Consider the following 16,904-nt stretch of genomic DNA (forward strand, 5'->3'; position numbering starts at 1 on the left):
CATTTTGAGTGGTGAAAAGTCAAGGTCAAGGTCATCCTTCAAGGTCAAAGGTCAAATATCATTGTATTTTTCTTTCCTAAAACTTTAACTTTAAACTTCGTTAAAGTTTTATCATAACTTTTTACTATGCCCCCGGAAGAGTGGCTTTTATCAGTTGAACTGTCCGTCAGTCAGTCAGTATGTCAGTCTGTTTGTTCGTCCGAAAACTTTAATGGTCATAACTTTTTAGCTCACCTGAGCACAACGTGCTCATGGTGAGCTTTTGTGATCGCCTTTTGTCCGTCGTCCATTGTCCGTCGTGCAACGTCAACATTTGCCTTGTTCACTCTCTGAAGGCCACATTTATTGTCCAATCTTCATGAAATTTGGTCAGAAGATTGATTTCAATGATATCTTGGATGAGTTCGAAAATGGTGATGTTTGCCTGAAAAACATGGCTGCCAAGGGGCGGGGCATTTTTCCTTATATGGCTATATATGGCTATAGCAAAATCTTGTTAACTCTAGAGGCCACATTTATTGTCCGATCTTCATGAAACTCGGTCAGAAGATTCATCCCAAAAATATCTTGGAAGAGTTAAAAAATGATGCAGGTTGGTTGAAAAACATGGCCACCAAGGGGGCAGGGCTATTTTTATCTGCCCCGAAAAAAATTTGGAGGGGATATAGTAATTGGTCCTGTCCGTCTGTCTGTCCGTCTGTCAGTCCGGCTGAAACTTTGTCCGGAGCATAACTCCAAATCTATTCACTGGATTTACTTTAAACTTAGAATATAAACAGATGACAACTAGGAGAAGTGCAGTGACCAAGAACCATAACTCTATCTACCTTAGTTTTTGCATTATCTCCCCTTTTATATGATTTTAAAGTAAATTTTTGTCCGGAGCATAACTCTAAATCTACTGAAGGGATTTACTTGAAACTTGAAATATAAACAGATGGCAACTAGGAGAAGTGCAGTGACCAAGAACCATAACTCTATCTACGTTAGTTTTTGAATTATCTCCCCTTTTATATAATTTTAAAGTACATTTTTGTCCAAAGCATAACTCTAAATCTACTGAAGGGATTTACTTGAAACTTGAAATATAAACAGATGGCAACTAGGAGAAGTGCAGTGACCAAGAACCATAACTCTATCTACCTTAGTTTTTGACTTATCTCCCCTTTTATATAATTTTAAAGTAAATTGTTGTCCGGAGCATTACTCTAAATCTACTGAAGGGATTCACTTGAAACTTGAAATATAAACAGATAGCAAGTAGGAAAAGTGCAGTGACTAAGAACCATAACTCTATCTACCTTAGTTTTTTAATTATCTCCCCTTTTATATAACTTTAAAGTAAATTTTGTCCGGATCATAACTCTAAATGTACTAAAGGGATTTACTTGAAACTTAAAATATAAACATATGGCAACTAGGAGAAGTGCAGTGACCAAGAACCATAACTCTATCTACCTTAGTTTTTGACTTATCTCCCCTTTTATATAATTTTAAAGTAAATTGTTGTCCGGAGCATAACTCTAAATCTACTGAAGGGATTCACTTGAAACTTGAAATATAAACAGATGGCAAGTAGGAAAAGTGCAGTGACTAAAGAACATAACTCTATCTAACTTAGTATTTGAATTATCTCCCCTTTTATATAACTTTAAAGTATATTTTGTCTGGAGCATAACTCTAAATGTACTAAAGGGATTTACTTGAAACTTAAAATATAAACATATGGCAACTAGGAGAAGTGCAGTGACCAAGAACCATAACTCTATCTACCTTAGTTTTTGAATTATCTCCCCTTTTATATAATTTTAAAGTAAATTTTTGTCCAGAGCATAACTCTAAATCTACTGAAGGGATTTACTTGAAACTTCAAACTTAAACAGATCGCAAGTAGGAGAAGTGCAGTGACTAAGAACCATAACTCTATCTACCTTAGTGTTTGAATTATATCCCGTTATTTAATTTCAAAGTAAATTTTTGTCCGGAGCATAATGAATTATCTCCCTTTATTTGTTTTTACAAATATTATTCTACTCTCTAAAACAAATGTTGTCATACAAGCAAACACATTTCGGCAGGGATTTGGCACTACTGTGACAAGCTCTTGTCCTTATATGGCTATAGTAAAACCTTGTTAACACTCTAGAGGTCACATTTATTTTCCGATCATCATGAAACTTGGTCAGAAGATTTGTCCCAATGATATCTTGGATGAGTACGAAAATGGTTATGGTTGCTTTAAAAACATGGCCACCAGGGGTGGGGCATTTTTCCTTATATGGCTATATATGGCTATAGTAAAACCTTGTTAACACTCTAGAGGCCACATTTATTGTCCAATCTTCATGAAATTTGGTCTGAAGATTGGTCTCAATGATATCTTGGATGAGTTTGAAAATAATAATGTTTGCTTGAAAAAATGGCTTCCAAGGGGCGGGGCATTTTTCCTAATATGGCTATAGTAAAATCTTGTTAACATTCTAGAGGCCACATTTACTGTCCGATCTTCATGAAACTTGGTCAGAAGATTCATCCCGATAATATCTTGGACAAGTTAAAAAATGATGCCAATTTGTTGAAAAACATGGCTGCCAGGGGGCGGGGCATTTTTCCTTATATGGCTATAGTAAAACCTTGTTAACATTCTAGAGGCCACATTTATTTTCCGATCTTTGTGAAACTTGGTCAGAAGATTTATCCCAATAATATCTTGTTATCTCATGTGAGCGACTTTGGGCCTTTCAGGCCCTCTTGTTCAATATTTAACATAGCAACTTGATATTTGGCATGCATGTGCATCTCATGGAGTTGCACATTTTGAGTGGTGAAAGGTGAAGGTCAAGGTCATCCTTCAAGGTCAAATGTCTAATATATGGCGTCTGTCCGTCCATCCGAAAAATTTAACATTGGCCATAACTTTTTCACTACTGAAGATAGCAACGTGATATTTGGCATGCATGTGTATCTCCTGGAGCTGAACATTTTCAGTGGTGAAAGGTGAAGGTCAAGATCATCCATCAAGGTCAAATGTCAAATATTCCATCCGAAAACTTTAACATTGGCCATAACTTTTTCACTTTTGAAGATAGCAACTTGATATTTGGCATGCATGTGTATCTCCTGGAGCTGAACATTTTGAGTGGTGAAAGGTGAAGGTTAAGTTCATCCTTTAAAGTCAAATGTCAAATATTCCATACGAAAACTTTAACATTGGCCATAACTTTTTAAATATTGAAGATAGCAACTTGATATTTGGCATGCATGTGTATCTCCAGGAGCTGAACATTTTGAGTGGTGAAAGGTCAAGGTCATCCTTCAAGGTCAAAGGTCAAAAAAAAATAAAAAAATATTCATTTCTCCATTCAATCTCTTACTTACTTCTCATGGAGCTGCACAATTTGAGTGGTGAAAGGTCATCCTTCAAGGTCAAAGGTCAAATATATGGCTTCAAAGCGGCGCAATAAGGGGCATTGTGTTTCTGACAAACACATCTCTTGTTTTATATTGAACACAGCAACTTCATATTTGGCATGCATGTGTATCTCATGGAGCTGCACATTTTGAGTGGTGAAAGGTCAAGGTCATCCTTCAAGGTCAAAGGTCAACACAAAAAAGTGGGGCATTAGGGGGCATTGTGTATCTGACAAACACATCTCTTGTTATAAGAAGGCGATAAAAGGATTAGTGATTGTCCATAAAGGCAAAACAAACTTTAGGCATTTATGAAAGAGGATTTGTTCTTGTTTGTATTTTGTATGAGGTTGTTTGAATGAAAATGCTGTTTCTGTGATGTTTGTGACAAATACATTTTTACAACATTTTGGCGTCTTTTTCTTTGGATAAGAGAAGTTCAGTTACATTGTACTGTCAGTTTATGACAGCGAATCCGCTTTTTTTACTTGTTACGTCAATCGCACGTGACAAGCTTAATTTACTTAATAAACGAGATGCATGAGTAAACAATTATACTTTTGTTGATAAAGTCATTGATTTAGTTTAACAATATGAAATATAATCAATTTATAAATATTATTCTGTATTATTCAATGTAAGTTAATTATGTTATAATGCTCAGTTATCGGCAATGAGCCTTTTTTTATACTGTATGCCAACAACTGGGTAGGGTAACGACATAACAATACCAACTGACCAACCATCTAAAAATTTTGATCTGAAAACAAAGGTCACCTGTGGACAACATCCACTTTGGCCATTTCCCTTGACAGACCGCTGTTCTCAGTTTTGACTGTAATTTGTTTTCAAAATTGAAAATCAACACAAAAGAATGTAATTGATACACTCAAGTATTTAAATCGCCATAGTAGGCATATTATGGCTTTTTAGTCCATTATATTTGCTATGCACATTATGAGAGTTAAAGGGACTGTCCAACAGATTAAAAGCGTTGTTCGACGCAAATCGATATTTTGGGAAACTATGAGGATTGCTTATATAGCTAAAAAATACCTCCACAATTGACGTGAGTGTGGATGGTCAAGTGGTAAAGTCGAGATACATTCTACTCCAAGCTTCAATGACTCTAGGGGTCAGTGGTTCAAGCCCTGTGGAGGTTAACGTTTTTTTCTTCTTTTTATGCCCTCCTTCGAAGAAGAGGGGGTATATTGCTTTGCACATGTCTGTCGGTCGGTCCGTCCACCAGGTGGTTTCCGGATGATAACTCAAGAACGCTTGGGCCTAGGATCATGAAACTTCATAGGTACATTGATTATGACTCGCAGATGACCCCTATTGATGATGAGGTCACTAGGTCAAAGGTCAAGGTCACGGTGACCCGAAATAGTAAAATGGTTTCCGGATGATAACTCAAGAACGCTTAGGCCTAGGATCATGAAACTTGATAGGTAGATTGATCATGACTCGCAGATGCCCCTATAGATTTTCAGGTCACTAGGTCAAAGGTCAAGGTCACGGTGACCCGAAATAGTATTATAGTTTCCGGATGACAACTCAAGAACGCTTATGCCTAGGATCATGAAACTTCATAGGTACATTGATCATGACTTGCAGATGATCCTTATTGATTTTCAGGTCACTAGGTCAAAGGTCAAGGTCACAGTGACCCGAAATTGTAAAATGGTTTCCGGAGGATAACTCAAGAACGCTTACGGCTAGTGATCATGAAACTTCATAGGTACATTGATCATGACTGGCAGATGACCCCTATTGATTTTCAGGTCACTAGGTCAAAGGTCAAGGTCACGGTGACCTGAAATAGTAAAATGGTTTCCGGATGATAACTGAAGAACGCTTATGCCTATGATCATGAAACTTCATAGGTACATTGATCATGACTGGCAGATAACCCCTATTGATTTTCAGGTCACTAGGTAAAAGGTCAAGGTCACGGTGACCCAAAATAGTAAAATGGTTTCCCGATGATAACTCAAGAACGCTTATGGCTAGGATCATGAAACTTCATAGGTACATTGATCATGACTCGAAGATGACCCCTATAGATTTTCAGGTCACTAGGTCAAAGGTCAAGGTCACTTTGACAAAAAACATATTCACACAATGACTGTCACTACAACTGAGAGCCCATATGGGGGGCATGCATGTTTTACAAACAGCCCTTGTTTTAAATTGTATTCTTATTTTTTACTGGTGATTTTTAGTTCAAATGTTTAAATTTATCAATATAAAGCATTTAAAGCAGTTAATGACAAGCTTTAATACATGCCAAAATCTGTTAAACAAAAATTACATAAACGTCAACAATAACTGTAAAGCTCACAGATTAATACTGATCTATCTTTACAACATTTGCCGGTTCGATACAGCTTAAACAACATGTTTTTAACTGAGTGGAAAAGTTCACGCAGTTTTTTGCGCTACCAATTATTTATCCAAAATTAATGATCTAAGAATGAGTCGTGTCCCATGGTTTTTTTTTAGTTCAGATAATGTTTTTATGTTTTTTTTAAGTTTTTTTTTCAGAATTCAAATATTTAAGCCCATGCTTTCCACAAGAAAGAATGATGTGATATTGTACATGAGCTCTAACTTTTGCATGCTTGTTATAGGAACAAATAATTCACAGGCAATACAAGATGAGTGTTTATTTGTGGCTAGCTTTTGTAATCCTTCGTGAACAATACAAATTGGAAATGCTTTTTGCATAACAAATTTTATTATACGCATTTTAAAATACAAATATGGAACAATGTTTTTATGTTATACAAATGTATGACACATTGATATAACACATATTGCAATAATGTAGGTAAATAGTGTGTTTTTAAGTTAAATTGTGCACCGGATATATTGTGATGGCGATCTTTAGACCCGCGAAACAGCGATATAACAGTGTTGCAATGTAATAAAATGCATTAATCTTTTTGTTATTTGTCTTTTGAATGAATGTAATAGTTATGTTAGAAGGCTGATATGTGCATCTCCATTTATCTATTGAAATCATCCACACATTGAGCAAGCAAATGTAAAAATAGAATGTTTATGTTGTAAAGGATGAAGCTGTGAGACCAGACGAGCCGTCCACTGAGCGCATCATCATGCCTAGCATCCCAGACGAGTACCTGCTGCGTCTGGGGCTTGTACCAGACAGCATAAGGTAGGAGAATCCTGGGAGCATAGACAGGGCTCACCCACTGGATACATGCTAGTTACATTCTTGGCTCTACCCCCACCCCCCCCCCCTCCCCCCCCCCCTCCCTCCCTGGGGACATTTGATTTGTCAGATTTTGTTTGCTCACCTAGGCACTAAGTGCTGTTGGGTAGCTTTTTTGATACCATGATGACCATTGTAACAACTTTCTATCAGGCCTGAACCGCTACACAGATTTGAAAGAATCTTTACAGGAGTGGTCCATGGTTTTTCATAGTTGTTTTAATCTATAGGTCCATTGCATTATTATGTTATTTATCGGAATAGTTCTCTATTAACTTTTTTCTAGTCATGACCCTGAGGTTGAAAATCACCACGCATAAGGTGTCACATGATTTATATAAACATATAAAACAAAATAACTTGAAAAATATCTAAAACAACAATGTCTATAGTTGTAATATTTGGCATATAACATTGTATGGTATTCCTCCACCAAGTTTGTTTAAATTATGCCTGTAGGGTCAAAATCGGCCAGCACTGGGGGTAACATATTTCCTTTATATGTTTATAGTGAAAACTTAATAAAAACGTTTCATTCGCAATGCCCTTAGATTCGACCAAACTCAACAAAATTTGTGCAAATGTTCGGACCAAGTTTCATAAAGATTTAATAATTGCTGTTGCCTGCTAACAAGGTGAATGTTTACCACAGATGATGGACACAAGATGATCACAGAAGTTCACTATGTTTTGTGCTCAGGTGAGCTTTATAGGATGATATCATTTCACAAGCGCAAGTTGTAGATGAACACCAACAGACAAGTTTCTATCTAGGGACAGACAGATGCCCATGATGATTCCAGTACACATCTCTTTCATTGCAAAAAATGGCCTCCTGAGAGACAATTATACAGAGGGGGTAATCACGTGACAAACAAGATGGCGACGTCCTTGCTGAGGCAGGTATTTTTCGTCGTTTTATACCCTTTATTACTTGTATTATTTTTTTTATTCCGCTCACTTTCCAGCCATATTAGGAAGAAAGTTACTGGCTTCTATTTTATAGACATATTCGCTATATATCTCGAGTTTACTAGGTGCGAAATTTCTTAGCGGGATGACCTAATTAGGGCTCCACTAAGACAATTTGCAGGGAGTAAAGTTGAGGTATAAAGTGAATTTAGATACGAAATAAACGCTTATCACCTTTTTACTGAAATGGCTGGAAAATGAGCGTCATTTAAAAAACAAACAGAAGTAATAAAGGGTATAAAAGGGCGAAAAATAACTGTCTCAGTATGGACGTCTCCATCTTGACTATCACGTGATTACCCCCTCTGATTATAGTGATAACCAAATCAAGTGTGCCAACTCTAAACTTGTTTCTCTTTCAAAATAACATAAAGGGAATCAAAGAGAATTTGGCAAGTAATACTTCATGCAAAAACATTTATCTCAGTTTATCAATCATATCACCTGCTGTGTATATTTGTGCAACTAAGAATATGGCATTCTTGATTTTGTAACATAATTTCATTGTCAATCAAACGTTAACATTCCTTTAAAGAGGCATATTCACATAATATTTTACAAAAATATCTATTTATATCTATTATAAAATAATAGAAGTGGTAATACTTATTATAATTACTGATAACAAACATAGGGTTCTTTAGTGTGTTTTGTTTTTGATGTAGGAAGCCATGCTAAATTTTAATAAGCCTAATGCTATTTTATTATACCCCCACAAACGAAGTTTAGGGGGGTATATAGGAGTGAACTTGTCTGTCGGTCTATCTGTCTGTCTGTCGGTCGGTCGGTCCGTATTAAGTGTCCGCTCTCTAATTCAAGTTGTTTTCATCTGATCTTCACCAAACTTGGTCAGAAGTTGTATCTTGATGATGTTTAGGTCAAGTTTGAATATGGGTCATGCCGGGTCAAAAACTAGGTCACGTGGTCACTTAGTGCGTTTTAAACATTGAGCATGATGTCCGCTCTCTAATTGAAGTAGTTTACTTCCGATCTTCACCAAACTTGGTCAGAAGTTTTATACAGATGATCTCTAGGCCATATTCGAACATGGGCCATGCTGGGCCAAAAACTAGGTCATGGGGTCACTTAATGCGTTTTACACATTCAGTATGGTGTCCGCTCTCTATTTCAAGGGGTACGGACATTAGCCCTTTAGGACATTAGCCCCTAGGACATAAGCCCCTAGGACAAAAGCCCCTAGGACAAAAGCTCCTTCAAAAAAGTGCACGCTAGGACATTAGCCCCAAGGTGTTTTAAAACGTCAAAAACTTTTTTTAAAGTAAGCATTTTAATTCCATTTTTTTTATTTCATATGTACATACAAACTATATATTGCTTGTACCACACACGTAAATTTTAGTGTTTTTTTTTACAATTTCTTTACTATTTTTTCTTTGGACTCTATTTATTTTGCAAACATTTCTGACACCATCCAGAAGTCTAAAATTACCTTACAGTTAGATACAAAACAAACAAATTGTGTTGTTGTTGCTGTTTTTTTTATATATAAATAACCCATTAATTTAAAAAAAGATGAAATTAAATACCTACAAAATGAATGTTAAATAGGTAGGGGCTTATGTCCTAAGGGGCAAATGTCCTAGGGGGCTAATGTCCAAAGGGGCTTATGTCCTAGGGGCTTTTGTCCTAGGGGCTAATGTCCCAGAGGGCTAGTGTCCTACACTCCTATTTCAAGTACTTATCATCTGCTCTTCACCATACTTGGTCAGAAGTTTTATCTAGATGATCTCTAGGCCATGTTTGAACATGGGCCATGCTGGGCCAAAAACTAGGTCATGGGGTCACTTAGTGCGTTTTACACATTCAGCATGGTGTTCCCTATTTCAAGTACTTTTCATTCGCTCTTCATGTGGTGGTATTTGTCACGTCTGTGACAAAGCTCTAGTTTTTATGTCCCCCACTATAGTAGTGGGGGACATATTGTTTTTGCCCTGTCTGTTGGTTGGTTGGTTGGTTGGTCTGTAGGTCTGTTGGTTGGTCTGTTGGTTGGTCTGTTTGCGCCAACTTTAACATTTTGCAATAACTTTTGCTATATTGAATATAGCAACTTGATATTTGGCATGCATGTGTATCTCATGGAGCTGCACATTTTGAGTGGTGAAAGGTCAAGGTCATTCTTCAAGGTCAGAGGTCAAATATATGTGGCCAAAATCGCTCATTTTATGAATACTTTTGCAATATTGAAGATAGCAACTTGATATTTGGCATGCATGTGTATCTCATGGAGCTGCACATTTTGAGTGGTGAAAGGTCAAGGTCATCCTTCAAGGTCAGAGGTCAAATATATGTGGCTCAAATCACTTATTTTATAAATACTTTTGCAATATTGAAGATAGCAACTTGATATTTGGCATGCATGTGTATCTCATGGAGCTGCACATTTTCAGTGGTGAAAGGTCAAGGTCATCCTTCAAGGTCAGAGGTCAAATATATGTGGCCCAAATCGCTTATTTTATGAATACTTTTGCAATATTGAAGATAGCAACTTGATATTTGGCATGCATGTGTATATCATGGAGCTGCACATTTTGAGTGGTGAAAGGTCAAGGTCATCCTTCACAAGGTCAAGGTCATCCTTCAAGGTCAAACGTCATATAGGGGGACATTGTGTTTCACAAACGCATCTTGTTTATTGTTTATTACAATTGCTTATTTAGTGTCATAGAAAATGGTGATTTTCTTAAAGCAGTTACATTTAGATATTCATTTAGATTTTCAAATTGGCAATTAAAATAACTAAGACCAAAAATGTCTGAACCTCCTTCTTATCGAAGGTGTGTGGAATTGTCTCTAGAAAACATAATCAAACTGATCAGAGAATCAGAGATGTTGCCTAAACCTATACTCAAGATGCTGTCTGAGAAATATGAGGAAAGTCGACTATCGGGGAAATCATGTGAAAAAAGTCTTTGTACATGTCTCATTGGGAAAACAACTCTTCATCCAACAAAAGTCGGTTTAATAATGAGATGAAATTTGAAAAAATCAACAAACTTGTATGGGACTGGTTCTGCATTGTAAGGGCTAAGTCATTGCCGATCTCTAGTCCAATCATACTGGAAAAGTCACTGAACTTAAGAACTAAGGAATTTGGACTTAGTGACTTAAAAGCCTCTAATGGGTGGCTGTGTCGTTGGAAGGTCTGGTATGACTTTAAAGTATTCAAAGTGTGCAGAGAGAGTGCCAGTGTGGACTTATTTGATGTGAACAATTTCCCCTCTAAACATTATTCTGAACCCTCTTAACCTGGATTTCCTCTCGGTCCCGGTGGTGTCCGGCTTATAGGGGTTCCACTGTAATTTGTAATAGATGACTGCCATGGAAACATTAATAGTGTGCAGACGCAATCTTAGTCTGAAAGTTTTGGAAATGTTTGAGCAAATTATTTAGAATAATAGCAGATATATGTGAGATATTAACCTTACTGTGTGTTGCTATGATATCAAGTACACAAGACGCACAACATAGAACTAACAGTGGCAACTCATTGGCTGTCAAAAGCATTCGATGAAAAAAGTCCATTCAGATAAAAAATGTGATTTAATCATCTCTCCAATATTTGATAAGGCAAGAACATACATGCACACCTAATAAGAGAGTGTTTATCTGATAATAGATTGAACTTAAATGATTTGACAGATTTTCAGCATGTCCCCCTTTCCTGTTACATTATGCTTATCAATTGTTAAGGAACGTTCTTATCTGTTTTGTTTTTATTTGGTTTATATCACAAATGTTTTTTTTCATATTAACCTGTTTCATTCACAAATAAAAACAATATGTGTGTATGCTTTAGTATGGATGACTTAATTAGTCATTATTATGAATGGAAACAAATAACTTTAATTGAGAAGTATACAGTTATCTGAAGATAGTGATCAATGGATGTGATGATTTAGACATTTGATATGTGAAGCACTGCTTTTATAGATTGGGTATTGGACACTGATAGAACTGACTACTTAAAAATATTTATTTGCTAATGGAGGAATTTAGGAAACTGTGTGAAACAATTAACTTGGAATTTAATAATAATGATGAGAGGTAATGAACACTTAAAATTACAATATCACAAATTGTTTAGTTTATGTTTGTCTAACATGTAGGGTTATTTCTTGATCTGAATCTGTTTCCTACATGTTAGAACAAAAACATAAATCTAATAAAAGATCGCTTTTGGGGTAAAGTTGTTGGGCACTTTGCTTCATAAAAAATCAAAGTCATTTATCGTACAAACAAGTAAGAGAGAATTATGAGCTTGATTGTGCATAATTGTTTATATTTGAATCCTTGTAGAATCTTCAAATTATCCCCCCCTTATAATGGACCTCCTGAAACATGTGTGGATGTATTGCATTGTACCTGTGCCATAGTTGATGATCTAAATAAGTATACTTGTGAGAAACAGAAAAAATGCTTTCAATTTGAGGTCAAAGTAACATGAAAATTGGTTACTTTGTAGAGCATTCTGTTCTCTCAGGATGTCTAGAAAATGCTTTAATCTATGAGTATCCAAATTAGTCTTGGCCGACAAGGAAGTAGTTGATCAATCAGTCTGTGGTGAAGGTCATAAACCAAGGTCCTCTAACACTGTAAAATTGTTGTATGCTCTAAATTTTCTATCAGCTCTTTATTTACTATCGAAATCATCAACTACCCCATGTGTTAATATTTATGAAAGTTTTGTTTTAAAATCTCTACACTATTGCAGATGTTGAAAACTTTGCTTTTTGAAGGGATGATGAAGGAAGAAGGGATGGGTGGAGAATTCATGTATACAAACATCATTTTTATACGCCCGTCTATGACGGGACGTATTATGGTATACCCTGCGTCCGTCTGTCCGTCTGTTAATGTCGTACGCTACGTCAAATATCCTTTGACAGATTTTCTTCAAATTTTAACACAATCTTAATATTGATAAACCCTGATCCCCTTTCGTTTTTGACGGAATTCTGAATTGTCGTTCCAGAGTTATGGGACTTTGTTCGTCAAAATTTCGTGATTTCATTGAATGTCCTACTGTAGCTCAAATATCCTTCGATGGATTTTTTTCAAATTTCAACACAATCTTAATATTGATAAACCCTGATCCCCTTTCGTTTTTGACGGAATTCTGAATTGTTGTTCCAGAGTTATGGGACTTTGTTCGTCAAAATTTCGTGATTTCATTGAATGTCCTACTGTAGCTCAAATATCCTTCGATGGATTTTTTTCAAATTTCAACACAATCTTAATATTGATAAACCCTGATCCCCTTTCGTTTTTGACGGAATTCTGAATTGTCGTTCCAGAGTTATGGGACTTTGTTCGTCAAAATTTCGTTATTTCATTGAATGTCCTACCGTAGCTCAAATATCCTTCGATGGATTTTTTTCAAATTTCAACACAATCTTAATATTGATAAACCCTGATCCCCTTTGTTTTTGACGTATTTCTGAATTGTTGTTCCACAGTTATGGGACTTTGTTGAATGTCAAGGAGACGGCGCTCCATGCTCATGTACTTATAAAATAAACCATGTATTCAAATACAAATAAACTGAAGTAAAAAAATGATTCAAAGGGTTATTTATTACCTTACTACTTCATTGGCGAACGACGGGCGTATCATGCGCTCATGGCGCAGCTCTTTATTAATTGAATTGTATAATTTTAAAGTAAACAATATTAGTTTTGTCCTAAAACTAGTTCGATAAATGCTCATGTTAAATAAACCACAAGGACGATGTTTCAAGGTTTTGATTCCTTGAATTGCCAGATTTGTGAAATGTAGTTGTATTTGAAATGGTTTGGTAAATGTTTTGAGGCGGGACATAAGTCAGACCTGGCATGGTCCAAACAAGGACATCTGTCTTGATTTCAAAAGGTTTGATGTCACATGGAGATGTCTTTGGACCACATGATCTGCATAATGACTGACTGGGCCATGTGCACTGGCTGACAGAGATGGTTAACACTGGTTCACAGAGATTGTGTACAAGAAACCATAGGGCCCCCATAGGGTGACTGCAGCTCACACCTGTCATTTTATCACCAACAACCAACAGATATTACAAGTACTGAGGAATGTTGAAACTAGATCCATTAATGTGCTATCTTATCAAGCAAGTTAATGAGGACGTTAATCACTTTGTATGTTATCAGTTCAAATTGAAAATTAAAATTAAAGGAGACCCTGCATAATCAAATGCATCAGAGTTTCCTTTTGTTTGGTTTAATTATTGGTGAATCTGACTTAAACCTCAAATTGTACCACACTTGCATCTTATAAAACTATTTGAATTAGTATTTATACAAATTAAATGCTTTGGCACTTTGTGTATTAGATAAAGTATTTCGGTCTATGATTATTGGTCTGGCATTGCTTGTTTGAGTAGGTCTGTTCCATAATGATGAAATCTGTGTGTTAAAGAATTACTGAGTGTGTGTTGAAGTATGTCTGTATTTTCTTAATTGAAGTCTGAGTGTGAGCACTAACAGTATAGCAGGTATATTTGAATACCATAAGATTTTATCAGTTGGCTGAAGATTAAACTGTTACTCCACATTTCTTATCAATCATTTGTCAGACACCTTAACAGGCACTGTTATTATATGCAGCCTTTTTATGTCCCCCACTATAGTAGTAGGGTACATATTGTTTTTGCCCTGTCTGTTGGTTGGTTGGCCTGTTGGTTTGCGCCAACTTTAACATTTGCAATAACTTTTGCAATATTGAAGATAGCAACTTGATATTTGGCATGCATATGTATCTCATGGAGCTGCACATTTTGAGTGGTGAAAGGTCAAGGTCATCCTTCAAGGTCAAAGGTCAAATATATGGGTCAAAATCGCTCATTTAATGTACAATTTTGCAAAATTTCAATATTCAAGATAGCAACTTGATATTTGGCATGCATGTGTATCTCATGGAGCTGCACATTTTGAGTGGTGAAAGGTAAAGGTCAAGGTCATCCTTCAAGGTCAGAGGTTAAATATATGTGGCCAAAATTGCTCATTTTATGAGTTCTTTTGCAATATTGAAGATAGCAACTTTATATTTGGCATGCATGTGTATCTCATGGAGCTGCACATTTTGAGTGGTGAAAGGTCAAGGTCAAGGTTGTCCCCCAATATAGTAGTGGGGGACATATTGTTTTTGCCCTGTCTGTTGGTCTGTTGGTTGGTTGGTCTGTTGGTTTGCACCAAATTTAACATTTGCAATAACTTTTGCAATATTGAAGATAGCAACTTGATATTTGGCATGCATATGTATCTCATGGAGCTGCACATTTTGAATGGTGAAAGGTCAAGGTCATCCTTCAAGGTCAAAGGTCAAATATATGGGTCAAAATCGCTCATTTAATGTACACTTTTGCAATATTTCAATATTCAAGATAGCAACTTGATATTTGGCATGCATGTGTATCTCATGGATCTGCACATTTTGAGTGGTGAAAGGTAAAGGTCAAGGTCATCCTTCAACGTCAGAGGTCAAATATATGTGGCCAAAATCGCTCATTTTATGAGTTCTTTTGCAATATTGAAGATAGCAACTTGATATTTGGCATGCATGTGTATCTCATGGAGCTGCACATTTTGAGTGGTGAAAGGTCAAGGTCATCCTTCAAGGTCAAATATATGGGTCAAAATTGCTCATGTAAAGTCACTTCTGCAATATTGAAGCTAGCAATTTTATATTTGACATGCATGTGTATCTCATGGAGCTGCACATTTTGAGTGGTGAAAGGTCAAGGTCATCCTTCAAGGTCAAACATCATATACGGGGATTTTCAGGTCACTGGGTCAAAGGTCAAGGTCACAGTGACTCTAATTAGTAAAATGGTTTCCGGATGATAACTCAAGAATGCTTAGGCCTAGGATCATGAAACTTCATTGGTACATTGATCATGACTGGCTGATGACCCCTTTTCATTTTCAGGTCACTAGGTTAAAGGTCAAGGTCACAGTGACTCGAAACAGTAAAATGGTTACTTTTTCTTGTTTATCCGATGAAGTCCACAGTTTTCATCTGATTCTGTTCAAACTTGTTCAGTGTCTTTATATTAATGAGGACTCGAACCCTATTAATTTTCAGGTCACTGAGTCAAAGGTTAAGGTCACAGTGACTCGAAATAGTAACATGGTTTCCAGATTTTAACTCAAGAATGCTTAGGCCTAGGATCATGAAACTTTATAGGTACATTAATCATGACTGGCTGATGACCCCTATTGATTTTCAGGTCACTCGGTCAAAGGTCAAGGTCACAGTGACTCGAAATAGTAAAATGGTTACTTTTTCTTGTTTATCCGATAATTTCAACAGTTTTCATCCGATTCTTTTCAAACTTGTTCAGTGTCTTTATATTAATGAGGACTAGAACCCTATTGATTTTCAGGTCACTGGGTCAAAGGTCAAGGTCACAGTGACCCGAAATAGTAAAATGGTTTCCAGATGTTAACTCAAGAATGCTTAGGCCTAGGATCATGAAACTTCATAGGTACATTGATCATGACTGGCTGATGACCCTTATTGATTTTCAGGTCACTAGGTCAAAGGTCAAGGTCACAGTGTCTCGAAATAGTAAAATGGTTACTTTTTCTTGTTTATCCGATAAAGTCCACAGTTTTCATCCGATTCTCTTTACTTCATAGTTACATTGATCATGACTGGCAGATGACCCCTATTGATTTTCAGGTCACTAGGTCAAAGGTAAAGATCACAGTGACTCGAAACAGTAAAATGGTTTACGGATGATAACTCAAGTTGAAGAATGCTTACGCCTAGGATCATGAAACTTCATAGGTACATTGATCATGACTGACATATGACCCCTATTAATTTTTAGGTCAAAGGTCAAGGTCACAGTGACTCAAAACAGTAAAATGGTTTCTGGATGATAACTCAAGAATAATAAGGCCTAGGATCATGAAACTTTATAGGTACATTGATCATGACTGGCAGATGACCCCTATTGATTTTCAGGTCACTAGGTCAAAGGTCAAGGTCACAGTGACAATAAACGTATTCACACAATGCTGCCACTACAACTGACAGCCCATATGGGGCATGTTTTATAAACAGCCCTTGTTTAAAAAGAGCAATATCGAAGCAATAAGTCCAGAATGACTTCCCCTTGAATATGAGAAAATTTTGAAATCCCGCTTGTTTACGCAATTAATTCCACAGTTTTCATCCAATTATTTCCAAATTTGCACAGTATCTTTATATCAATGAGGACTTGAACCCTATTGAATATGAGCAGTATCGGAGAAATAAG

At 36.4% G+C, this 16,904-nt stretch overlaps 1 protein-coding gene across 1 annotated transcript in view; it reads left to right on the top strand.

Annotated features, from left to right (window-relative positions):
- Positions 1-16,904, top strand: part of LOC127878479 (uncharacterized) — a 349,860-nt gene that overhangs the window by 307,692 nt on the left and 25,264 nt on the right. Inside the window, exon 28 of the mRNA XM_052425005.1 lies at positions 6,489-6,592. Coding sequence (XP_052280965.1) covers positions 6,489-6,592 — 104 coding nt within the window. The remainder of the gene's footprint in view (positions 1-6,488; positions 6,593-16,904) is intronic.

This window comes from Dreissena polymorpha, chromosome 4 (genome assembly GCF_020536995.1).
Source record: "Dreissena polymorpha isolate Duluth1 chromosome 4, UMN_Dpol_1.0, whole genome shotgun sequence".
Taxonomy (NCBI): Eukaryota; Metazoa; Mollusca; class Bivalvia; order Myida; family Dreissenidae; genus Dreissena; species Dreissena polymorpha.